This window comes from Apteryx rowi, unplaced genomic scaffold (genome assembly GCF_003343035.1).
Source record: "Apteryx rowi isolate R43461 unplaced genomic scaffold, aptRow1 scaffold_560, whole genome shotgun sequence".
In the NCBI taxonomy this organism is placed as follows: domain Eukaryota; kingdom Metazoa; phylum Chordata; class Aves; order Apterygiformes; family Apterygidae; genus Apteryx; species Apteryx rowi.
Genome location: NW_020450828.1, coordinates 84,693 through 110,958, shown reverse-complemented (window position 1 = coordinate 110,958; position 26,266 = coordinate 84,693). Strand labels below are relative to the sequence as shown.

Genomic DNA, 26,266 nt, shown 5'->3' with positions numbered 1-26,266 from the left:
TAGCCTGAAAAAAAGGAGAGTTTTTGTGAGCAAATGCTTTGCTTTCCACCTGAAAGATCTCAGGTTCACCTCTGCCCCATCCATCCTTCCCTCTTTCTGTGCATCAGGCCTGGTAGGTAAGGCTGGGGTGAGCAGCAGATGGGAGCTGACTGTTGCTCTGTTTGGAATATAACTCCTAGCATTTGGCTCACACCTGTCAGCAAACTCCATATACACTTGTTTATCCTCCTCTGTACCATATGTTTCTATATAAAATCAGTTCCAATGATCTATTGCCTTACTTCTATCACTCCTATTATGGTCGTAACTGAGCATTTCACAGTCGTTAATGCATTTACCCTGACAGTGTCCCTGTTGCGTAGGCATTTCGTATCACCCACTTTACAGATGGGTTAGCCGAAGCTCAGATCAACAGCTCCTCAAAAGTCTTTAGGCACCTCTTTCTTGTTTAAATCAATGGGAGGGAAACACATCTCCAGGAGATGTGAGCTTTGGAAAGCAAACTACATGCTCAGTTTCACATAAGAAATTCGCAGTGGAGTGAGGAATCCCTCTTCTAAGTCCTACACAGATGCTCAAAGCGCTGAACCACTCTTGATTGCCTGACACAGAGCTGTTCACTGCCTTTGCAAGACCTAGTAGACCTGCAGTTGCCCATCTCTAGTCGTTTTTTGACCTTTGCCGACAAAACCCTGCCTCACAGCCCTCTGTGTCTCCGCCAAAGCCTGGAGGGGACAGTCTACTAGGCAGAACAGTTAGTTGAAGTCCATCAGCCCAGTGCAGTGGTAAGCAATCAGTTCAAAAGTGCTGTGTCCAAACCAGAAGAGTTGATATGGACAGAAAAAAAAAAGTTTCTGCTGCAGCAGAGGCTGTTTCTCCCATTATCCTCTATTCTTTGTACGCTTGCTTGCCTCTCAGAAAAGAACTTCTTCTCAGCCCTTCAGATTTAAAGTCTATGTAGGAGAGGAACAATTTTTTTAAATGTACTGTACTTACCTATCAGTCACCTACTTATTAATTATAACTAAAAGCATGATTAATCTGTCATGGATAAGGCTGCTAAGTAACCCTAATCATGCTAATGCACTTCTGTCACTTATACAAAAGGCAGCATTATTATCAGTTTTTACATCCATGTGTACTAAAGCCCATATACATAGCAGCTGCAAATCACTGGTAAAATTCTTCCACAGATGGGATGAAGCTGCRCTCATGACTTTCTGCACTGTCGCCACAGTGCCTGTGCAGTGATTTATTTCCTCTGCACCAGTAGGATATAATAACATTATCTTTTGCAGATAGTTTTGCCTTCTAAAATGGATTACAATTACAGTTATGAAAAGTATTTCCAGAGGCTCATAACAACTGCAGCTGAAATTTCTCTGTGGGAGAGGTCAGCATGAAGACCAASGTACTACTTAAGCCCTGCATTGAATGGGAGTTAAGAGATGCGTAGGTCTTATACAAGCATGAATATTTAAGGAAAACAGTATCGTTTTGATATTACAGAACATAATGCTTTTCTTTCAATGTTCCTTTTCTCTGAATGTTCAAATGATCCAGTTTTTAATGGCCTAGACAAAGTTAATTTCCAGGTGTCAAACTTGAAATTTGTAACCACTCCTGAAACCCTTGTGTATCCATCCCRTTACGCAGTCAAAAGGTGGATATGCTAAACTGCAGCCAAGATACACTGTTTAACTTTTAAATGCTCTGAAGAAAAGCTATTCACAGAGAAGAGCTTCAAAATCGACACCTCCAGAAGACTGATTATACCATACAGCAATAGGAACAAAAGATAGATGGGTCATCCTTYGAAGAAACCATCACATTGATGCCTAGGTGACCTGCTTAGACTGATGTCCTGTTTTTAGGTGGGTAAAGTATGATAACACAACCATTAGGCTCATTGAATATATAAACTGAGGATTAAAAGATCCAACTTTTCTTTCATACCTACTACTATCTTCTATATGAGAGTTTTGGTGTGAACTGCCTGAGATTAAAGAACATCACTGCAAGATGATGTCTTCAAGATGTAATCTGCATCCCTGCTGTTCTGCATGCCTCAGTGACCCAAATAAAGAAACGATTTTCTTTTCCATCTGAATAAGCTCCTTGCTGCATGCAAGCTAGGTCTCACTCAGTAGGTTTCTGAGCATGCAAATTTATGAAAGAATCCACAAAGTTTTTGCTGGGAAATAGTTCTTTCCTGAATATGAATTTCTCCAGAGCTTWTGACACCCAACTTTCTAGTGTAGCTAGTCAACTGAGTGACTTGATAAGAAGAGCAGGATGAGTTGAAAAGGAGGATTTGAAAAAGCCAATCTTCAAGACATATAGGAATCTTCCTCAGAGGGAATGGCACCAAATTTTGAAGGAGTTGAATGTTTTTATTTCAAAACAAACAAACAAACAAACAAACAAAAAAAAMCCCCTACCTTCCTAGGGCTAGATCCTGGACTTGTGTTGATCTGGCTTACTTTTGTTTACTGCAATTGAATTATATCTTTTAAACCAAAGAGTCTGCTGCTGCCTTCCCAGGTCTGCAGACAGGATAAAGGTGCAGCATAAAGAGACCAGATAAGAAACTGTTCTTTTTTATTGTTATTGTTCAAAATTATCTGGGCAGCAACTTGACTTAGAAAAATCTAGTGAATTTCAACTTAATTTTAAAGTGTTGTACATATGGTTTTGCAGTTCTTTTAGCTAACTTTCTTCTTTACTGCCCTTTAGTCTTCGCAGTTTTGTGTACACAGTAAATTGTTGTAGCTGTTCACATATATTATAGAAGCATGCAGAAAATTTTAAGATCACCATTAAATCTTGGGATGCAGTTCTATGCCACAGCATAGCAATTTCCTTCTCTTTTTGCAGAACTGCACTCCCCTACTCTTTCTTATTAATAAACATGACATCCCTCTGTTTGCTTTCCTCTCCATCTGCACAGCTGTAGTCTTTTATTCCAGCAAGAAAGAGTCACAATTTTGTTTGTCACACTGATATAAGAATTTTTACTTCTTTATTTATGGATAGCACGCTAGAATTTTCCTTATGGAAGAGAAATTAAAACAGCACTGACATTTGGAATGTAAAGGAATTACTCCAACTGATTATAGTTGTGTTAAAATGAGTCACGYACTTTTGGTCCAAACTCCTTGACATACACTTCCATATATATTAATCTCTATGACATCATTGAAAGCCTATTTTTACCTTGGTAATAAAAGCTGAATGCATTTGTCAGTTTTTCAAATGACATTTAATCCAGTGAACATTCAGACAGGTTAGGAAAGTTATAACACACTTGCTCTCAAGTAGGAGCAGAGCTCAATTCTACATGTTTGAAAATACTGTGCATGTCATGGCATGTAAAATATTTGCAGTTTTGATATGTAGGTGAAAGTACACTGTAAAAACACAAAATAAATTAGGTTTACCAAGAAGAATTAAACTCACCTGTCAACAAAGGCATGGTGCAGTACAAAGATAGGATCATTTGCAGAGCCTTGTACTTGGGACATGGAGCCATTCATGTAGATGTGAAGTGCATTATGCAAACTGCTCTGAGATATGTTTGATATTGCAGTGCGTGGATCAGCAAAGCCTGTATGTTGAAAGGGAAATCATATACTGATATAACAATGCGTGTAATTCTTTTTCCAGTAAAACTCAAGATCAAAGTACTTACTTTCTCTTCATTTATGTTAACCTTTTAAGACAAGAGCTCAGGAAAACATATAAAGGAGTGCTAATACATTTCAAGGGAATAGCAAACATGAAATCAGAATAAGCTAAATTAAAACTCCTTCGATGTAGCTAATGCAGCATGTCAGCAAATGTACTGCTTAATTGCTTTCTATTTTTAAATTTCTTTGTCCATTGTGTCTAGCTGTTAAAAGGCAAGCTAATCCCTGAAGACATTTATGCGTATATATTTATTCAGGTTCAGTAAATTTACTCACTTTGTTTTCATTTTTGATCCCTATACTTATAGGTTCTTAAGATAAAACAGACTATTGTATCTCATCATATATTCAAACAAAGATCATCTTTAGTATTGCTTAACATCGTTTGTCTCTACAGAACACATTCCTTCACTGATAGGAGGCACCAGAGTATAAGCTTTAGTCTTTAGAAAATGAGTTGGTAAATAGTTGACTGGATGATCCTTGCAGCATGAAAGTCTGTGGATTAACATTATTTTCAAGATCACTTTGAATGCGGGCTTTGAGAGAAGGCCACACAGACCAACYCCAAAATGGGAAATGCTGGAAGATGAGTGTCTCCATCAGCTTCTATCTTGGTAGCCTGCTCACACCTCAGCTCTGATGTGGGTTGCCCTTCTAAGCTTCCTGACAACAAAGCTTCCTCCCTACTTGCAAGGACTCCAAATGAAAGTCAACTCAACCTTGTCTGACGCTTCTCTGGAAATCTGCAGGAGAATAAAAGCAGAAATGTAYATTGTCCTCCCAATCTATTTTTTAAACTGATGTTAGTCCTGCTGTTTAACCCAGACTCTCTATTATGTCTCTTTGATTTGGTTCCTGAAACAGTCTGTTTCTCAGAATTTCTGTAAGCTGTAGGATAGGGAAGCACAGTGGATAGACATTAAAACATCTTTACAAATTATAATTAAATAAAAAGGGTTACTAACACTGTGCTGATCTTCAGTGCTTTCCCTATATGGTTGCAGTTTGTCAAGATTGAAAGGCAGGGAAAGGAGAGATCTTAGCTCTTTGAGAAATGTCTCACACACTTTGAACATCTGCTTTATCTACTTATTTGGACTAAGAAGTAGTATTTTAATGTGGCCCAGCAGTATGTTTTTGAAGCAAATCTCACAGCAGTCCATCTGTTTCATGCTGTGACTTATGTCAGAGGGCAATTTCTGACTGCAAGCTGGATTCTTTTGGATGAAGCCTGGCATGTGCCATCCATCAGTGGGTGTTCAGTTCACAGGACTGAACTAGAGCTGGTCCAAAATTACCCCTTCTCCCCCAAAAGAAACATGTATGATGAGGAAATCAGATCCACAGTTCAAATTGTTTCACTGTTCAGGTTTTCTCCTCCTGGGCCACATTAAGTATTAATTGAAATCTGAAGAGAGATACCTTATGAGTGGAGTCATACTCTGTCAACTTGAAAATATGAGTTTTAGATCCCATTGTGAGTCTGATCTGCTGGGTGAAATCATTTAATCTCTTTGTGCTTTTAAATTCCATCATCAGGCTTTTCCTTGTCTATTAACCTCTTCCAAGGAGGGAAAAACTTCTGTCATAAAATGATGCTAATTATAAAGGGCATCATACCATAGCTGTGGCACCTAGGAAGCAATATATCATAATAACCACACATATTTCCAATTGTAATATTATGATAAAGATTTTGAGACATTCAAGGGAAGCCAGAGAAGAAAACAGAGCATCAGGAGACTTGGAGGAAATAGCATTGGCTTGTGATGAAAAATGTAAGACTTCTGGGGTGTGAGTCTTGATTTAGGGGAGAAAGAGGAGCATGTTGATGTCTGCAGATAGCTGAAGGTTTGGATCAGATATGGAGCAGGATTATTGAAGACGCTGCATGGTGACATAAATAGCTGTGGTTGAAGATCTCACAGTGAAAATCTTGCCCACAGAAACTTTCCTGTTGGTGAATGTTATGTTATCTAGCTATCTAGTTGTCACTCAAAGGAAACAGCAAAATAAAGTATTTGCAAATGTGCTATAAAGAATGATGTGCATTGACAATCATGCAAGAACTTACAGAAACTGATGGTAGCAATTTTGGTCTTCTTTGCTGATGACCACAGCTGGTGATCATTGGAATCAGCTGATGTAGAAAGACCCCATACTATGAAATCCCTGTGAATATTAGCTGAAAAATATCTATCTGTATTTCACTGTAAAGTAATTATTTCACTTATATTAAGCTGCTGTATCAGTASGGTGAAGGGAGGATAGAACTTTGTATAATCTAGGCAAAAAGCTAGATGTTTTACATCAGAATTGGAATGCTCATGGAACATCTGCACATGAGCAATCTATCTTAATGATCTAAAGCCCTGTAACAGGAACAGCATTACCATCACTCCCACCCCCCTTTAATTGGGGTGCATTCAATCAGTGTCAAAGGTAACATCATGTTTAACCATATGCTAAATATATATGAAGTTCTAATATCTGGTTTCTTGCTATGGAAACTCTATATAAATAGTAAAGCTAGCAGGGATAAAACCATAATGCAATATTACTTTATTTATTTTATTAACCCAGGCCTTATTCTGGTTTCATCTGAATTCTTTTCTCTCAGAAAATAAATTCTCTCTTTCTAAAAGGATTCAGAACAATCATGTATTCAGGGTGTCACACTATGAAATGGGATAAAGACAAATAAAGAGAATATGTGGCAAGAAAAGGTTTTTTTTCAGCTTGGGGGAAACTTTGCTGAGGTGGCTGTGGTGAATTCCCTTCTCCTGCAAGCGTAAGGCTCCAGATCTACAAGCCAAAGTGAGCTGAAATAACAGCTCCTTGCCTCTAAAAAGGGGAAGCTCCAATTCCTTCTCCTGCCTCGCTCCACGCTGTTGCTCTCCTTTGTATTAAATGTTGCTCTTGCCAGGACTTCTGTGATATGATTTAACTCACTAATTTGGCAGAAAACTACCCTGAGGGAAGGATGCCTTTTTTTTTTTTTTTTAGGCTGATGAGGTACATAATCTCATGAAATGATATGATGAGCCCCAGAGCTGATACCAAAAAAGGGGGAGAGTGACTGACTGGAGGATGGAGGAGATAGCACAGAGCAGCAGGACTGTCCCTGATGTCAGTGAGCTGTTAAATCATCTGGCCAGTACAGGAAACCATGTCATTCAGACATCCTTTTAAACCCTCATTTGATTACAGTGTACTAGAAGTAGTCATWAGGGCATAGATCTTACATCACTGAGGCAAATTAAAGTTTTGCCAATGATTTCAATGAGGGACAAATCACATTTTTAAGACATCGTAAAACTGATCCTGCTGATGCTCATAGCACTATAAATCGATGACAGTGATTCAGCAGAGCTGAAGTAGCTTTGCTGGAGCCAGGCCAAATTAAATCAGATAAGGATCTAGCCCAAAGTTTATTATAGGAGGAGCTAATGATGCCACCCACAATTAAGGCTGCCTGACACTTTTTAAGATGATACATAGGTGGTTCTCATTAAACATACAGTTGAGTCAGGTGTATGTATTTAGAGAGTATTTAATTATATTAACTGCAGGTTTTATAGTCTAGCAACAGAGACAAGAGAAGTCAATGTACAATCACTCAAACACACAGCTTTATGCATTAAAAGCGAGTAGTGTTTTTCTCCACTACTCATTTGCTAGTGAATGAAGGGCAGCAACTGTTGAGCTGATCTCAGAGGGTACGCAGAGCTCTGAGCGCATTATCAGCATTCGGTGCTACAGTGAAGGAGGAACAATTCCAATAAGCCTCTCTCCTCTGATTATTTTAGTGGACTGCTTAACGTCTGTATATAGGATTATAACATTATTATATTAACTGATTTATTATAACCTATTTATAACAGCTTTACAGGCTTTTCTAGCTGCCTAATTGCTTTTCTTATAAAATAAAATTTAGTTTTGTATTACTTTCTAGGAGTGTGGTCTGGACAGCAGTGACTTTCAAGGCCAAATTCTGCTTTGCATGTTGAATGTCTGAGTCCACCTGACTGTCATACTTACTCCCATGCTCCCTGGGAATGATTTTTCTTTAATAAGATCTCCACATTTTAGAAAAGTGAAAGTCAGATAGATGCATCTACTTTAAAATAGAAAGGAAGAGAAAAAGAAAACCTTTTTAAGGCCATATCCTCACAGGTCTTTGAAGTTAGTGATGTTCTTCTGCCTTATGTTGGTGGAGTTTTTTTGCCCTTGGCAATCTTATAGGAAACTTTTCAGAGTTAAATCTTACATATTTTCTCCAGTTATTACTGTAATCTTGCTACAGTGAGGTAGCTGCAAGATCTGCAGAATTTGGCCTAGGGGGCTGTAATAAATGAAGGTTCGTGATTATCTGATTTAGACCATGTCACCATCCAGTTTTTCTTAAAATAATGCTTGTACACTCTGGTCTGGAGTGAACAGTCTTTCTGGTTCTCTGATAATGACCCTCTGGGACTTGACAGCATTTTCTCTGTGTGCAGCATAAATTTACCCAGAGGTTGAAAGTTTGAACCGTGTGAGCAATGTTGGCTGTAGGCTAAAACTTTTTTAATTAGAAGTTTTCTGTTTGAAAACTTCATTTTGAGAAACCATTTTTCATGTGCTATATAGATCAGTGAAAATACTGAGAAAAGTTTTCCAGAGGAAAATCTCTCATTTTAGAAAAAAAGGAAAATGTCCTATTAAAGTGAAATTAAATTTTGAAGTGTTTGATGTTTTATACCATTATTTCATGACAGAACAGCAGTACYGATACATAATTGTGACAGACAATGGAATGCTATGACATGGCTTGACTTGATACCATGTGTCATAAGTTAATTCATGAATAATGAAAGTAATATACAATTTTAGAAATAAAAAACAAAATGCTCTTTTGTCACTTTGTGCAAAACTTAGAAGGCACTGATTTTCATTTGAAGTTGCCATAAATAGACTCATTTCAAATGTGAAATTCTCCCACAAAAATGGAAATTCTAAGATTTTCAGCCATCTCTTATTCTTAGGAGGTAGCATTAAAGGTGTCACTCCAAAACTGAACTGAACAAAGAAGAAACCCAATGATTTCACATGCAGTCAGCTAATTCATTTTTGATCTTACTTGCTGCTTAAGAGCTAGACTGATATTCCGTCCTCTTCTTGTGTCCATGAAGTCTGATGCTGTCAACAGTGTTTCCCAGTTAGGGCCACTATTCAACAAATCCTCTTCAAAATGGTTGTCTCCATTTCAAAGAACAACACACAACCTGCTTTTAACCTGTCATTGTTCAATTACAGCAGAAGGCCTGTCCTCGAGTGTGAGAACAGCCTGTATGCTCTGCCCCAGTGTGGTGTTGCTTTATTGGACAATATTGACCTTTGCTGCTCCTGGCTGTTGTGGTTACTCTTAGATGACATCATTCTGTCAGTATAGCAGCATTTTCTTTTAGCCAAACAAGGATTCAGCCTGCGCTGTTGGCAACTCCTTGTAACAATACTGATATTTACCTCTTAGATGGGTAAAAAAGGTGTTTTTATTCCAATTTACGTGGACACTCAAGCATAATAGAGCATATAATTTTGCACAGAAGTGCACAATAACATGCCTAGGACTGGAATAGTTTGTTCTCATCTTCTGTTCTGTTCTTCTAAGTGACCACAGATGTTTTCCTTTACAGAACAGTATGTGGGGAGTAAATCTCACATGGGCGTAAAACAGGAGTCATTCCATTAGAGTCATTCATTGGCTCAGTTCTGGTCATCTTTTGTAATTCTAGAATAACACCACTAAAGTCATTGGAGTAGCTCTGGATTTACTTTGGGTCTAAAAGAGATTAGAATTTGACTTTATATGTATTGGCACAAACTTGTGTAAAAAAGTAAAGAAGGATTGAAGAATCCTTAGATCCTTAGAAAAGGATGTAAATGTTAGGAAATGTAGGAATGTTAGCAGGTTTGTGAGAATGCCATCACTAAGAAGTGGGCACTGGCATAGCAAATGCAAGCTGGCAATTTAAGTTTGGCATCTGTACACAACAAAAAACTAGCCAGACCATTAATAAGAGAGGAGCTAACATGATCAATTTTCCTTGGCAGTAGACCTGGCCTAAGAAGTTCCCACCATCTTTTTTAACTTTAGCCATGTACTCTTGGCTTCATATTGCAGTTCACTCTCTTGTTAGTTGAACTGATATAAATTTTTATGGATCTGTGGTGTCAATTTGATTGTTGAAATAATTCAGGTTAAAAATCAAGTATTCTCAAAGAAAAAGATTAAAAAGCTGTCTCAGAACGGCACTGTGTCTGGTGGAATAGGCCGCATCTCTATAGTAATATAGATAAATGCCTACTGAACTAGATCTGGCTTGCATTCAAACAGACTCATCACCAAAAAATCCCCTTTTCATGGAACTATATGGGCTTCCACTCCAGTGATCACTGATTCTAACAAAATGTTCTTATAGAGAGAAAGGTAACATCATGATCACTGTCCTCTGGAAGCTTATGTCCTGTATTTTCTGAGATGATTCATCTTGATCCAATCTCCTTCAAAAACATAAACGACCTCTTTAACCACATGATCATCAGTGCTCATTACACACTGTTTTACACCAACAGCAAACATCAAAATTACCTTTTTTTAAAGTTCCATTGTTACAGGGGAATTTGGACCTGGGAAACTGATGAGGAGTTAAGTGATGAGCTTCATACTAGAGAAGAAGAATCTCTCAAAATATTCAAAAGACTTGTAGTGTACAGCATCCTGTGTAATTTCTTCTGCACACATGAAGGGAGTCACTCCATTTAATGGACAAATTATGTCTACTGTTCTGAAACTCTCTGTATTTCATAATTACTGTTTCTTTTCTATTTTAATGTAAGAGAAAGGGGGAAAAATGGAAAAAACATTGAAGGTGATGTTGTAGCAAGTCAGTAGATTTTGGACAATTTACAGTTCTTATCCTGATCATTCCCCTTGTCAGTACTTATTTAGTGAATTATATATATATATATATATATATRTATGTATATAATTAAAGTCAATCATGCATCTCACTAGTGCAAGAAAACAATTAATGAATTGAGAACATACAGAAGGGTCCAACCCTGACAATATGTTGAGAAGAATTTGTGTTAATGAAAATAATGACATTTAAGGATGAGAAGCCTTGTGGTATATTGGGGTAAGAAGAGCCTTCATACTATGAAGCCATTAYGAAGACATTTAATATCTTATTTTTTGTACACTACACTTAGGATAAGGAAATCACTCAAAACTACTTATATATATATATGTTGAAGGAAAGGAATGGTTTAAGTTTTTGATAGGAGTCACTCTCTTATGAAAAGAGCATGAAAATTAGCAAAAGCATAACCGTATTGAGCAATGGCAGGAAACAGATTTCCCTGTGGAAGCACAGAAGAGGGGAATGGTAGTTGTGTTGCAAAGGAATAGTCTAGTCTTCTGGAGTTTTCAAGAATCATTTTCAGGAGAATGCAACAAAATGTTGTCTTTCATGGAATGATCAGAGCTATCTGTTTCCAGGACCCAGCTCCTTGAGTTTTATAGATAATGCAAGCCTAAGAGGTAAAATTCCTAAAAGGTAGGAATTATTTTCATGAAGGTATGTGCTCCTGCAGTGGTTCTGGACTCCTTTGATCTTCACTCTCTTACATACTAGCTCTTAAGCATTATGGATCTTCTGTAGCTGGGCTGCAGGAGTTAGACAACAGGCTGGAACCTGCKAATTGCACTGGGAGTTGGACTACAAGCAAACATGGTTACTTGCTTAACAGGATTCTCCCTAGAAGAGGGAGGATCATAGTATTAGGTTTTTCTAGTTTCATCTCTACAGAGCTTTTAAGGAGGGAACATCCATTGCCTCAGCTTTCCTACTGTAGTCCAGCCTCTCAGGCTCCCTTAACATGGATCCTCAGGCTTGCAAAGGACCTTCTTCACTGCTGAGAGAAAAGGAGTATTTCAGTCTATTTTCTTCCCTTTCAGAATCAAATAGGAGGCATCCTATAGATGCTGTGAAAGGCCTGCAGTGCCTGTTGGGGATGCCATGCCTATACAGTCTGATAAAAAAGTCATGAATTTGCTCTGTCCGTCATCTGAGCTAACTAGATGCATCCAAAAGCCATGCAGTGCTACACCCGAGATAATATATACTGCTTCTATAGCTGCCTAAGCTGTATGGCTTGTGCATCCATCCTCAGCAACATGTAGTTTTGGCCCTGGTCTGTCATAAGAATTGTCTAAATCATCTGAAGTCCAAAATAACCTATTGGGGGTGACACCCCTGTACCTGGCATGGCATTTGCAGGACTCCGAATAATCATGGTGGTGAGCTAGAACTTCATATCCTCGGTTAGGAGAAAGATGAACACTGTTCAGCTTCTGAAGGATTACTACACAGAACAACAGAACTGAGCTGGAGGCAAATTTGATCTACCAGAGCTCTTTTCAGATGCAGCGACATTGTTGCAATTCAAATTAAAGCATGGCCCTCTTCATAGTGTGTTTGGAAGATCACTCTAAGATATTTGGCTATGACTGCGTGCACTTGCCATGAAAGTAATATGACAAAAGCACAGCACTGAAGGACGGGTTTGATAGATTAATTTGGCAAAGCACTGATTCTGATTTTAGAATTAAAATAACTTCTTCCAGCCTCTTTTGGGGCTGTAGGTGCTTTCTTGATCATTGTGCAATTTTGTTGAAYATCTTTGTTACAGCCTTTTTTAAAAATAGCTACTGTTATTTTTAATAGAAAAAAAGTATGTACTTTTTATTTGACATATGGCTCTGTTTAGCCATCAGTTTACACTCCACATTGACCAAACTGAGGTTTTACCTTTTTTCTTCAAGTACTTACCAGATTATCCTTAATTAACCAGCAATCATCATATTGAAATTTAGGCCTCTGAAGCGATGGGGCCATTTTGACTCTGCCCTCTCAGTAAATCCATCTCTGGCTCTGCACAACTTCCATAGACTGTGCCTTTGCTTTTGTTTACAGTGCTAACAGCATGATGGTAGACCCTCATTATTTCATGACTTGTTTACTTCATTTCCCTTTTCTCTATTCTTCCTATTATGCTATTGCATCCACTCTATTTCATATACTTCATAGAGAAACAAACAAACAAACATCTACTCAATTGTATCACCTTTTTCTTTCCCAAACTTCGCTTATTTCCCGTTTTCAAAGGTACATGTCCAGAGCTGGAGCCAATCAATGCTTGGACTCTCTTTTGGCTTCAGCAGACAAACTCCACATTTTTCACTGTTTTTAGAGCAGAATTTGAATCACATTTTTATCCAAGACAGCTTTATGGCATCCCACACAACAAAAAGTATAATACTGAACATGTTACAGGCTTTGATTTCTTGTCATCACATCAGCTCCTATATTATATTGTTGTGGCCTTTCTAAGCTACCTTGCAAGCAAAATTCTCTGGGATACCAATGAAAGTACATCTTATTTGATTCACCAGACATATGATACATCAGGGAAGCAATACTTTTTGATACCTATCAAGGATGTGCTATCTTTGTTTACCAGCAATTTAGCAAGATTCAAAACATGTTGGATAGTTAGATAGTTAAGACAAATAACTAATCCCTTAGGAAAGGATACTAAATGTCATATTTTCTRTAACCCGCATGGTCAATGGTTATGATCCTGTGTAAGCGAATTATTAGACTACCTCATCTTATGCAGTGCTGCATTTTTTTGCTGTGCCTAGTGCTGACTATTGCAGGAGACAAGCTCTCCTAATTTTGGAGTCTGATCTAGTCTGTAGTATATATTTGCTTACCGAATGCCTTTAATGTGGTTCTCCTTGTCTGTTGTTATTCTAAGAGAAAGTATAACATTTTCCTGAGTTGTGCTTACTACAGTCATCTCAGACTGTCCAAGGTTTAAAGGCTTGAATCCCAGAAAGAATCAATTTACAGATAGAAGTGGCATAGTAGAATAAAACACCTTACCTTCCAAAGTGTTTCGGAAACTGTAATTGGCCATTTTATCCATGGATCCAGATTCATACTGAGTCAGTGAGAGACAAAATTCAACTTCAGCTGAAGATGGGAGCCTTGGTGTCCTTGATTTGTCATTGTTCCCAGGATTTCGCAGTATAGGCCCTTCACTTGTGGCATTGCATAAAGACTGTTGGCTGTTGTACTCTTCGGATCGAGTGCAAATTACCTGTGTAAAACATATTCTATTAGCAGAGTTGCAGTGGTTGTAAAAGACAAAAGCAAAGAAACATTTTAATTAAGTTTAAAAAAAGGAGTGAAGTAAGCGTACAATATAATCAGCTTGTTATAAGAAGAGATATTAACTTTAAAATTTTTGCGTATGATTTTAACATAAACTGGGATATTTAATGGAAAATAAGCCTCTACCTTTGTACATATTTTGAAATAATTTACTAGTCCATGTCTGAAACTGCCCGTGTGGACTGAGGCAACATCAATTCTCATTTACACCCTTGAAGAGTCACTGTGACTAAGTTCAGTACTACTAATGCAGAAGAACACAAAAATCTGCTGCTGCAGTCACTAAATGGAGGCTTTTGACTTCAACAGATGGAAAAGGAAAAAAGCCATAATTGCAGAATTTTGTCCACACACTGTAAGGAGAAAACTCTTATCTTGGAATATGGAAAAAGACACATTATCTTTTTTTCTGAAAATATCTGTCCATGCTCTGTTAGGCTTACTGGGCTCAATTTCACTATGTCTTAATGATGCGTTATGTACTAAAAGGGCTAAGACCCTGCTCTATCCCACACAAGTGTTGTGGGAATGAATATAACAGAAGTTGAGATGCCATAGTGATGGGCATTAGGAAAGGACCTTGGGCAGAGAGATGGATACAGATATTGAATATTGTCAGAATCCAGCATGATTTATATAAAAGTTCTGGGTTCACGGGCAGATTCAATCTACCATGGCATAACAAGTCATCATTTATCAGATTATCTGTGGAAACTGTCAGTCCAGTTTGAGACTCCTGGAAGTGCAAAATAGTTCAACATAACTTCCAACAGTAGTCAGGTAATTTCAGCTAAGTCAGACTCCTTCACATTTGCCATGGGTTAAAAGTGCCCACACAGGCTGTCACTGTTGCTAAAATGGTGTTCAATGTCTTGTTTTGTTCAATGTCTTTTAATGTCTTTAATGCAACAACTTATTTGTTGCCCAAGGACATGGGCACTCTGATGACCAAGAGCTTCTACAGTAGCTCTCACTGCATCCCTGCTTGACCACAGAAGTGATGGGAATGAAAGTGGGATATCTTCTCATATCTTGATTCAATAAATGCACAGAGGGTTAGCACATGTACTAACTTACCTTCCTACTTTATATTCAGGAACCTGCCTGACATGGAGTCAGGATGAAGGATGGAGGAAAATGTAATGACACAATGACATGCAAAAGATCAAACTAGATGGTTTGGTGGTCCCTTCTAGTGGTACAATAGATGGGTCTATGAAAATGAAACAGTGGCTCAGAACTTCCAGGAGTTGTTCTGTATGCACCTCAGGTGATGCCGAGGGTCTGAACCAACACTGATGTCTATTGTTTTGCTTTTTCTAAAAAAACCCTTCAAAAACAAATAAAATTCCGAACAAATCAGAGATCTCTTCAAAATATAGAGCTCTGTGGTCATCAGGTAATCAATGAAGTTAATTAGAACATTATGTGGAGAGAGAACTGATCTCAATTTTGAGTGATATGTTATAGCAGAGAATACATAACACTGAAACCTAGGGACATCTTTCATCCTGGAGGTGTGTTCCTATTTCATGGACTGAAACAATGAACAAGAAGGTGAGTGAAAGCAATCGTATTTGCTGTGAGTGACATGGAAGAACATGAGATTCTGTATTAGTAAAGGCAGTGAGTGGGAGATTCATTTTGCCAGCACTAGCTGTGTACAAACTGTCAGACTGAAGTAACCTTTAGGGCTACCTCTACGGTCAATAAATAGGGAGAGGCATCTCCAGAGTGTGATTCAGCCTGCCTAAATAGGTGAGATGTCTGTACTTTTGTACTCTCTCCATTGACTAAGTCAACAAAAGAAAATGTAGAAAAATTCAATGCAGACACTGTCTCTGGACTGCAGTTATTAAAGGAAGCAAAATTAAGAGTGTTCAGCTAACTTAGTGCTCTGCTTCTGCATTAGGATGGGATGAATCACACCCTGGAGGCATGGATGTGTCTCTGTACTGACTAAAGACAGAGCCAGAAGCAACTTGCTTCATTTCCTAACTAACTTTTGAATGACTAGAGGGAGATGAGATGAATCCTATTCTAAGCAATTTGACCACAAATTCACAGAAAATGTATGACAGAATTGGTAATATAACCTAGATTTCTTAAGAATCTGGCGTTCTTGTATGATAAGATTTCTATGAATATGAATCTCATGAATAAATTATCCTCATCTTTTTTTGAGAAGGTAAGAAAGCTTATCAGAGAAATTTATCCTTTGAGACCACTCTATTAACTGCAATTTGCCATAGTCTGTTAAAACTACTAAGGTGCCCTTGGTAGCTGTAGGTAGGAGTTGTCCAGGAGGGAGTTTCCTGTGTACAGAGCACAGTAATCCCATCGAGGATCACCAAAGTGGGTCAGGATTGTGCCTCTGAGAGGCTCCTTTCACAATCCCCGCCAAGGGAGAAAGCGAGAGGGAGAGACCTGCAGGTGTAAACACAAAACAAAGCTATAGCACTGTTTTTMTTACTGCTTTCTCTTAATAAAGAAAAAATTGCTTTCTTGCAGTTTATTCCATTTGGAAGGAAAATAAGGGGATGATTCAGGCTGAGGGAGATGCTCTAGTAATTTTGTGTTTAGGAAAAGTGCTTAGTCCTATTTATCTACAATTGCGCTAGTCAAGAAGGCAAGTGTGCCTTCTTGGCTGGTGGATCTCAGCCCATTTCCCAGTCCATCTCTTTGCTCAGAGACTACATGCACATAGACTTTCTGCCTAGCTCTGTTTTCTCAGGGCCTTATCCAGTGCTTCCTCTGGTTTTTCTGTTCTGCCATCTCCTGTCCTTTCATCCTTTTCTCTCTGCTGCCCCAGGGACATATCCATAGCACATCCTAAAGAGGAATCACATGTTCAAGATGAGGCTTTTTGGCTATTTAGACAATGAGTCTTTAAGTACRAGCTTAAATATGTCTTTAAAAAAGGAACATCTCCCCATTATTTTGTTTATCAGTTCCAGTGGAGTTCAATGCAACTCAGTTTTATGAGGCTTATAAATGGATAGAGTGCTAGGTTTTTTTTTTTTCCTATTTATGTCTCAGTGTAGTCCTCATTAACTGACTGACTAAATGTAACCTAAACAGAAACCAGATGCTATAAGACATCCAGTAACGCATGGTCACGAAATGCCAACATAAGGGACAGGAATGAAAATGCTTTTTTATGACTTTCTATTTTTTTCTGAGCTAAAAATTAAAGTCTGATCATACAAGTAACCTCTATGTTTTTCCAGAAAGGTATGATTTAGGGTCTATTCCTATGTTATTATTTGCTGTTTTATCAGTCTTGTGATATGTAAATGGTAACAGCATGTAGGTCAGTTAAATGGTTTTAGTGGTCTTTCTGGATTTAATCTGTAAAAACTATGCAAAATGGGTCATGTCATTTCACTTCTTTTCACTGACTTCTTTCACTTTTTACTAGAAGCGTGCTGTTTAAACACATGCTTTTTTGTTCCCTTTTTTGGAATAGTCTTGAGTAAATTTTGGCTTGCCCTGGACAATACTTAATACTCAAACTGCACCAAGTGCCTGCTCTTCAGCATGCATAAATTCACTGGGTCCAGGGAAATTTTTAGGCAAATGCTCTGAAATAAAGCTTATGTAAGTAGTTAGCAGAGCAAGTGCCAGTAGATGGCACTCCAGAATATGCAGCATTGCTCCTGGGCTTTGTAAGCACCCAAAAAAAGCCCTCAGCGCACTGCAGTTGAGATCTTCTACACAGCTCTTTGTATCGTTTCTTAGAAAACAGACTGTAAATGTGCGGAAGCGTTGCTGCTGTCTCGCACCTTTTTGCAAATGGGAAACCCTTTTGCTTTTTAGTTTGTAACTGGCTGCACAGACCAGCACCTGAACTTAAAGAAAGTGAATTGCGTTGCAGGAATCTTCAGCAGTGTTCAGTCCTTTGTCTGCTATTTTTAAAATCAAAGCTTTTGGGGTTTTGATGACAAATTCTTTGGGGTTGATTTGTGCTTATTAGCTCTATGCTCACAGGGACGCGCAATATATGCAACATACACCCACACATCTGGAATAGGTGATGAATATTTTTCTGTGATATTGAAAGAGCCGCTCAGTTACAAACTGAGCTGAAGTTCACTAGTTCACTAATGTAGGAAGGCCACTCAGAGGGTTAATCGGCACTTTTGCACACGGCTTCCTTGTGGAGATGATCCCTTGCTCTGCCTTTTTTCTGAGCCCRCTGAGCACGAGTCCAGTAACTACAAATGCATATATTCATAGTTTTACGCCCCAGGTTAATATACGCTAAAAGAACTGGTTCAGAGTACAGGCAGAGCAACCACATGATTGTCCTTGCTTGTCTGTTGGACATATCCCAGTTCTCCTGAAGGCCGGGATGTGGGCATTTCCTGGGTGATGGCATTTCTCTGTGCGTTCCTGTGCGCCCATTTTTCCTGCTTGAAGTCTAGGTGTCTGAACTGGAGCCCTGAGTTGCACTATGGGGCTGAAAGAGACTTTGCACTGTTTCAGCACCTTCCTCTGCTCTCTTTCTCTGCTTATTCTCACCTACATGCTTGGGAATGGCATTAAAGTGCTGCCCTCATGCCTGATTTAAAACATGTGGCAGTTGTAAAGAGGTTTAACTTTTACTTTTGGCTACGTTAGGGCCTGGCATAATTTAATCCTAATTAAATGGCATCCAGAAACCAATTACTCACCAAACTGGGAAAATGCAAGAAAAAAAMCAAATAATCTGCAGCAGAACAAGCTGTGTTTTGGGGAGCTTGTTTTCAAAGGCAGATTTTTAAAAGGTGCTGTATCTGTAGCAGACCAAAGGATTTTAAAGAGACTATGTATGTTTATATCTACTTCTTCATGTACTCCTGAGTATTAGCAGAACTAGAAACATAAAACAGGCAGAGAACTGAATAAAAGAAAATTTGAAAAGTAAAACTTCAAAGAAATTCTGAGAACCACCTTTATGCATATATAAGGTCATAAGTTATCTTTGTGACCCTTACTGCATATGCATTAACAGGGGGAGCTACTAAACTCAAGCTGCAAGGCGATGAGACAAATGYGAAGTGACAGCGCTGAAACAAACCCAGACCCTTCAAGGTATTTTCTCAGTCTTCAGTAAAACCTGGCTGAGTTTCATCTCTTTGCTCAGAGGCAGTCCAAAACTGAGGGATAATTTACGTCCCATTCAACATCTCAAAATGGTGCTAGGGTGGAGTAGGAAATTCGGTTATCAATTACTGTTGAAATATTCATTAATACTTTCTGTTTTGGCAGAGTGTGATTCCCTGCTGTCTGGCTGCCGCCAAGCTGTACCCTTTTAGTGTCGCTGTCTCCAGGTCCACCACAAATTCACAAAGGCCTATCTCTCTGCAGGTATTTTTTTTTTTTCTGGTGAATTATTAACAAACCCCAACTTTTATGAAATTCCTTAGTTATTAATTTCTATACTTCTGATTATTTTTTAAACTACACAACTCCTGAGCAATTGTTGCTGTATGCTAGCAACCAGAGGCCAAAACAGTGCTTTCAGCCACCAGTGATTCCATGAAAGCACTGGAATTTGAGATTACAGTGACRTTAAAAGGCTGAGGATGTCCAGCTGTCTTTCCCTGCTGTGCATAGATCCTGATTCCCTCAGGAAGTGGTATAAAGACACAATTCTGTTTTGGCATGTGGAGACTTATCTCTTTGCAATAGGAAATGTTTCAAATTTGTAATCTATGTAAGCATATCATAGGAAGCTAATCTTGATAAACTCTTCTTTGATAGTCACTTCCTCCATTTTGACTGTTGTCTTTTAATTTACCAGCCCGTAGCTGGCCCCAAAACCTGTAAGTTGCAAAAAAACCCTGAAGTCTTTTATTTTTGAGTTTATAAGATACCTTTTTTATATTTATTTTTTTATGAAATACTTTTCAATATTTTGAGTTTATGAGATATGCAGACATCCACAAGTAAATGGATGTAGGACTATGRCTCATTCACTGCTGCCTCCAATGTTAAAAACATCGGCTAAAACGTAGATTAAGAGCCCATGAAATAGGTTCAAACAGGATTTTGTAACACTTACGAAGCCTTTTCATTTGAGTCATCAGCAAAACTTGGTGTAGAGGCCAGAGGTAACAGAAGGGTCCTGTGGTAGTGTATTTACCTCCACATCAGCCCTGTGAGAAAAGTGCTTTCTCCCCCAGTTATAGGTAAAAGCTAAGGCACAAGAAGAATATGGCTGGATGCACAAAAAGACTCAAATGTCACAGGACTGGTTTGTGAGTACAAAACACAGAAAGAGAAAATCTGAAACATGTTCTACATTTAGCATTGCCTGAACAGCAACAGCATCAAAAAGAGATATCAGAGATGCCTTTTCTGGAAATTACTTCTCATTTAGCTGCTGTGGGCACCCATTTGAGAGGTAAAAAGTGGGGAGTCAAATTCCCTGGGGCAGAGGAGAGAGCAGAACCTGTGTCCCTCGCTTCTATCGCTGCTAAGATACTGGATAGAAGGAGTACCACCTTTCCTAAGAATACCTAATTCTTGGAAAGAGTTTAGGGTTACTATTGCCATCACAGATGTCTACCTTCTGATAATTTTGAGCAAGATGCCTAAGTGCCTGGAGTTTAATCTGTGTCCCTCTCCTCAAGCTTCTTGCCATCCATCCATGCTGCTCAGCACCTCACTGAGAGGATTTAGGATTGGGATGGGTTGCACAGGGGAACGTGGGCTCCTTTCTCAGATATGTCAATGCCACCAGGTAGAAAGGGACTTAGAAGTTGGATATAACAACAATTCTTGTTGTCTTAGAATCAAATAGATTGTCCAAGTTTACTTAGAATGTCAGTGATATTTATTTAATGTCCTAGGCTAATATCTTGAACTGTTCTTTCCATCTCTCCATTTGCAAAACCCTAAGAAGGTTCAAACAAGTGAAAAATATTTTTGAGTCAAAAAAGCGTTGGCTTTTGGTGTTTGTATTTTTGAAAATTTATTACAATTTTTAAAGGTGAACAGAAAATAATGTTTYGGATGATCCTCTCAGACTATTCAGCTAGCAATTCAGCTCCCAATAAACTGTGCTTAGAATTRAGTAACTGTATCTGAATAATCGAATTTCATCTTTCTTATGAAGACATATTTTCAGGTAATGGATCTAAAGTACTACCACTATTTGTTCAGAAGCATTATACCCATTTTATATTTGTGTAAATTGTTTCCCCTTTGTAGCAGTTTTGCATTTGTAAGTGGTTCTTCAGGGTGATGCAGAATTAAGTGCYAAGGGAAATTCTCAGTGCTCGGAACAAAGAATTGGCTCCAGGCTTACACCAGCRCAGCTGAGAGCAGGCAGCCCTCCATGCTATGCGATTACTTCTCTCAAGTTGCTCTTCTTTCAGAAGAGACAACATTCAGAGCTAGCATCAGCGGCCTGTTTGCCACAATAGCAAACCTAAAACTGCACTTACATTTTCTTGCTTCATTTTACTCATGATTTATCAAGCAAACTGGAGGTGGGGAAGCGGCAGGGAGGAACCCAAACCTGTAATGTTAACTCCCCCAAAATCTGAACAATTCTGCTTTTATTTGCAGAGGACTTGTTTGGATTAGTAATTTCATTTGACTTCAGTAATCTCTCCAAATAAATATTTCTTTGAGTAAATCCGTTTTCTTGAATAATTATAGAAATGAATGCTAAAATAAAAAAAAATCTCAGAATGTCATGGAAAAGTTCCATTTTCCACCTTGCTTTCTGTAGGTCTATATGGTATTGCAGAATTGTTTCACATTAGTAGGTGCCATGCAGTCCTAAATAAATCTGAATTCAATATTTGAATCATCACAAACAAGTAACTGAAAGCATAAGAAAATCCTTCCCACCCACCCTAAAACAYGAACAAAGCAAGCAAACAAAAACACTAAAGTTTCCTGATAGTCTTGCTGGTAAAAACAGAGGTTTCAGAAGTTTCACTTAGATGATAAATGTGAGAAGAAAGTGGACAGATAATTCACTCAGCTAAGTGGTTACAGCAGCATGTTGAAGAAAAAAGTAAAGGGAAAGCTAAAATTTCAGCATGTATTCATGGGTATCCATGTTACCATGGCAACTTCTCAATGGAATAAAGTATTTTCTCCTTTCTTTAGGGATTAAAAAAACCAACAAGATGCTGTTCTGCAAATAGGCACTTTGCCTTTTTTAAATAAATCCATAACTATTTCTTGAGCAAATCTATTTCTGAATTTTACTAATATAGCAGGTGTTACTTTGTTATGCTTTGAAAAGAGCCTTAAATTCAGAAAAGGACACTTTATTATAAATATGTTATTCAAAAGGTTTCTCTTGCTCTCTTCTTTTTATTTTGCATGCTTATTAAAAGCCTGAATTCCTTCACATTTCTGGATCATCCCCCCCCCCCCTTTCTTTTTCCTCTCTTGCTGTTTAGCTACAGAGCTTGGCTAATCAGCGTATTCTGCAGCAGATCTATGGCTGTTTTCCGGTTGAAGCTAAAGCTATTTTTGTTCCCTTTTGATTTTCTGGAGTAAAATTCTGATCTCTTATTTTGTGCTGCTCCAAGGAACTGCACTGACTACAGTTTTTCCGTCATAATCAATTGATAAAATTTGGGTTCAAGGCCATTAAAGAAACATCAGGTTGTCTTATACCTTTACCACAGACTCATTGACTGAAAATGCAGCTCTGTTCAGTCTCTTTCTTTCACTATATTAGGCAGAAGAGATGTAAATAGTTAGAAAATGTTAAAGGGGAATAATTCCTTTGAAGGTAAAGTTGTTTGTGGTRTTGTTTCAGAAAAATTGATAAGCATGTAATATTTCCAGAAGTGGCTGAAAAATATAGGTGATAAACACCAGTTTCAGAAATGACATGGGAGATTTCAGCAAAGGACTTAGGTGATCTTACATGTATACACTAACACAAAACATGTTTTTAATGTGGCTCATTTTTTATTTTTGTGCCTTCTGAAGTAACACAGAAATATCTGTTTAACAAAACATATTCATAAACCTTTGCTTTATTTTCTGAATATATCTGTGGGAACTCACCTTAAGTGATAAGTTATAAACCTGACTGTTTCTTAAATATATTCATCACTACTGATTAAGTGTCTGGGTATTTATGTACCACCGGGATGGAGAAATTCTAAGAATCGGGATATGATTAATAGTACCTTTGAAAAAGTGAGATACATATACTATCTGATCCCTTCAGTGCTTTTATAAAAYATTGCTATCAATTTGCTAATTCCTTGGTACTATCTGCTTCCTACCACTTTGGTTATCATATCCAGTATATTGTATTGATATCTCCACTTGACCCAGGTAGCCAGCTCAATTCTAGTTTCAATTTGTTCCACTTGAACACTTGTACCATTTTCATGCAATTTCATGTAACTATTTAGCTCAGTGTGGAACAGCATCAGATCCATTTCATTCTGTAAATGCAGTTTAATTAAATTAATAGAGCTCATTTGGATTCATACTGTTAGAAATAAGCAGACTCTTTGAATATGGGGTCAATATACATGTTCATGGATATATCTACTTTATGACTATGTCCATACTAGTAAATTAAATGTGATCAGGAACATTCCTGGACACTGAGGCCAACTGGCATGAAATAGCCCATGTCTATGCTAATGAAACWGTCTTAGCCTCCCAAACAGGGTGGTTGTACGCAGTGTGCTGGAAATGGACTCTGAAATATTTTAACTCTTGAAAAGTGTCTGTCTGGGGGAAAACTAATTGGTACGTACAAAATCCACGCCCTAGAATGTCCTAGAATATATCTGTTCCAATACCTGGGAATGATTGAACTGACAGGTATAGACACAGCCTATATTATTCAGAGGACACAAATGATGACTAAATCCAGTATAACCAGCCAAATAAGTCCAGTTAGTCATTATTTTGTGATGCCAAAGTATTGCAGAGCTGCTGGAGCTTGTATCTCTTTCAATTTCCACTAAATAACTAAAACTGCCCAATCTTCATTTAAGATGATGCTACAGAAATAAACAGAACAAAGCTGTGTTTACACCAACATAATCATATACTTCAAAGCCAGAAGGGACTGTTGCTATTGTCATGATGGAGTATGTCTATGCAAGCTGATAGAAATTTATCATTGTATTTCAGGCAATGTGGTAAGTTATGAGCAAGTCRCAATAAAATCTCCAAGAGCACTCAGTGTGAGAACAGTGCAGTTCAGTTCAGCTATCTGAGACCATGCCACCTGCGCAAACACGTAAAGATACCTTGGTTTACAGACTATTTTTGCATCTCATTTAAGCAGCAGGAATAACTACTGAGTTTATTTCTTAGTAAACTTAATAAACTTAGTTCCTTTGAGCATGAGAGATTACTTTTTTGTTTGAGCTACTGATGTGAATAGCACAGACTTTTTTTGTGCTCTAAAGATTAATTGTGTTTTTTGAAAAATCTGAAACTAGACAAGCTTAATTGCATGTTTTTTAACTCTTGGCTGAATAAAGGTACCAGAGGGAGGGGTAGAGTCTCTGAAAACTCTTTGCTTCTGTTTCCATCGTTTAGTCACTAACTGTCTTGCGCTGGCTATGTGCCAGCAACTTGTCCTGTTTTATCTCAGCTGGTTACTTGAGCAGACCCAAGTCTGCCTGCAGACACAGAGACGTGACCTTCCTCCTTCCTGCCTAGCTTTAGGTTCTTAATTAAGCTGCTAAGTCCTACAGTCAACAAAGAGACAGAGAAACAGATGAGCAGCTCTAAATGATGATTAAATCCATGTAAAATATGATTTGCTCTCTGGAAATGCTTACTTTCTCTCCAGGAACTTCTAAGGGAATCCAGCATGGCTGAGCTCCATACTTATGCACCTTACTTAAGCATCTGAAGTCARATGGGATGATTCTAGCATAAGCAACTCTCCCTTTATCATTCCCCTCCACCTGTCCTTACCTGCCATGAGGAGAAGAATGATGCTGGGCTGAGTAAATTAGGGTTGGTGGGATGTTTGCCGCCCATGTATTCATTGGTGCAGACAACACAGGACTCAGCATCTCGCCAGTCCCAGTAGGGAATGGTGAAGTTCTCATCACCTGTTATCTTCTGGATCTCACGTTCCCACAGCAGCAGAAACACACGATGCCAAGGCAGAAAACCTGGGGCTTCATGAGCAAAATCAATGTCCCGCCACACATTTGACCCACCTAAGAGCGTGTCTCGAGAAGCATAATAATGCATCCACACAAAGAGATCATACACGTTGATGTTTTGGAACATGGGATTGGAGCCATGGCTCATCTGAGCATACGTGCCAGTAGCAATAACAAAGTCCCGGCTGAGGGTTCTCTTTGCCAGGTTGAGGTAGGCGAGGAACTTGTCCTTCTCRCTAGTGGTGAGCTGGAAGATGTTTCTTCTTGTTCTCAGTCGCCTTTCAGTACAGTTGACTCCTGAGAAACCAAACTTGCATTCCCCACAGCTGAATCCCATGAAATTGCCTTTGCATTGACACGTCCGGTTGTAAAATACAGAGGGCCAGTCCTCTCTGTCATCCACTCCTGAGAAAGGGTATTGTGGCCCCAGCGGAGCCTGAGAGAGAAGGATGTCCTGGCAGGACCCCCTGCTGGAGAGCTCCCCACAGGGGGACCCGTCTCCATCCCAGGGAGGACAGCACTGCTTCCTCAGCAAGCTTTCGGTGTTCGCACAGGCTCTGGGGAACTGCCCCGTGCAAGGCTGAAGGATCACTAGCAGGAAACCCATTGCAAAGAGAGACATCCTCATAGGGCAGCAGGAGAGCATTGGCATTATGCTTCAGCGCATGAAGAGCTCTGTCTGACCACTTCCAAAGTCCTGACCATGAAAGAAATTTCTCCGCACTACAGGGAATACTTCACCGCTGACTTTCCTTAGACCACACCCTCCAATATCCTTCCCCATTCCTACCGTGGGCACATTTACCCACAAAATACAGTTCACAGTTAATCTGATTATCACATGTTTTGGATGAAAGCCAAGTGACTTTTCTCCCCACCCCCTACAAGTTTCAGAAATACAGGCACTTATTATATACTTTCATCTTCTGCCTAGCACATGACTGCTTTACTCCGGCAATTGGGGATGAAGTAAAATTAAAATTTGGACACAGAAACAACTGTCAGCTCTTCAAATTGCTTGTTTGATTACGTGCATTAGAGTAAATGGATGTTTAAAAAACAGCCCCAGTCAAATCTGAACCATTAAATAAGCACAGCAAATATAAAAACAAMAAAAAAAACGTTTTTGGGGTAAACTATCTTTTTTTTAATTGGAAGCAAACACAAA

At 38.6% G+C, this 26,266-nt stretch overlaps 1 protein-coding gene across 1 annotated transcript in view; it reads right to left on the bottom strand.

The window, feature by feature from the left end:
• Window positions 1-25,829, bottom strand: part of TYR (tyrosinase) — a 54,908-nt gene extending 29,079 nt beyond the window's left edge. Inside the window, exons 1-3 of the mRNA XM_026081935.1 lie at window positions 24,902-25,829; window positions 13,691-13,907; window positions 3,460-3,607 (exon numbers count right to left, since the gene is read on the bottom strand). Coding sequence (XP_025937720.1) covers window positions 3,460-3,607; window positions 13,691-13,907; window positions 24,902-25,750 — 1,214 coding nt within the window. The 5' untranslated portion in view covers window positions 25,751-25,829. The remainder of the gene's footprint in view (window positions 1-3,459; window positions 3,608-13,690; window positions 13,908-24,901) is intronic.
• Between the last annotated feature and the right edge of the window lie 437 nt (window positions 25,830-26,266).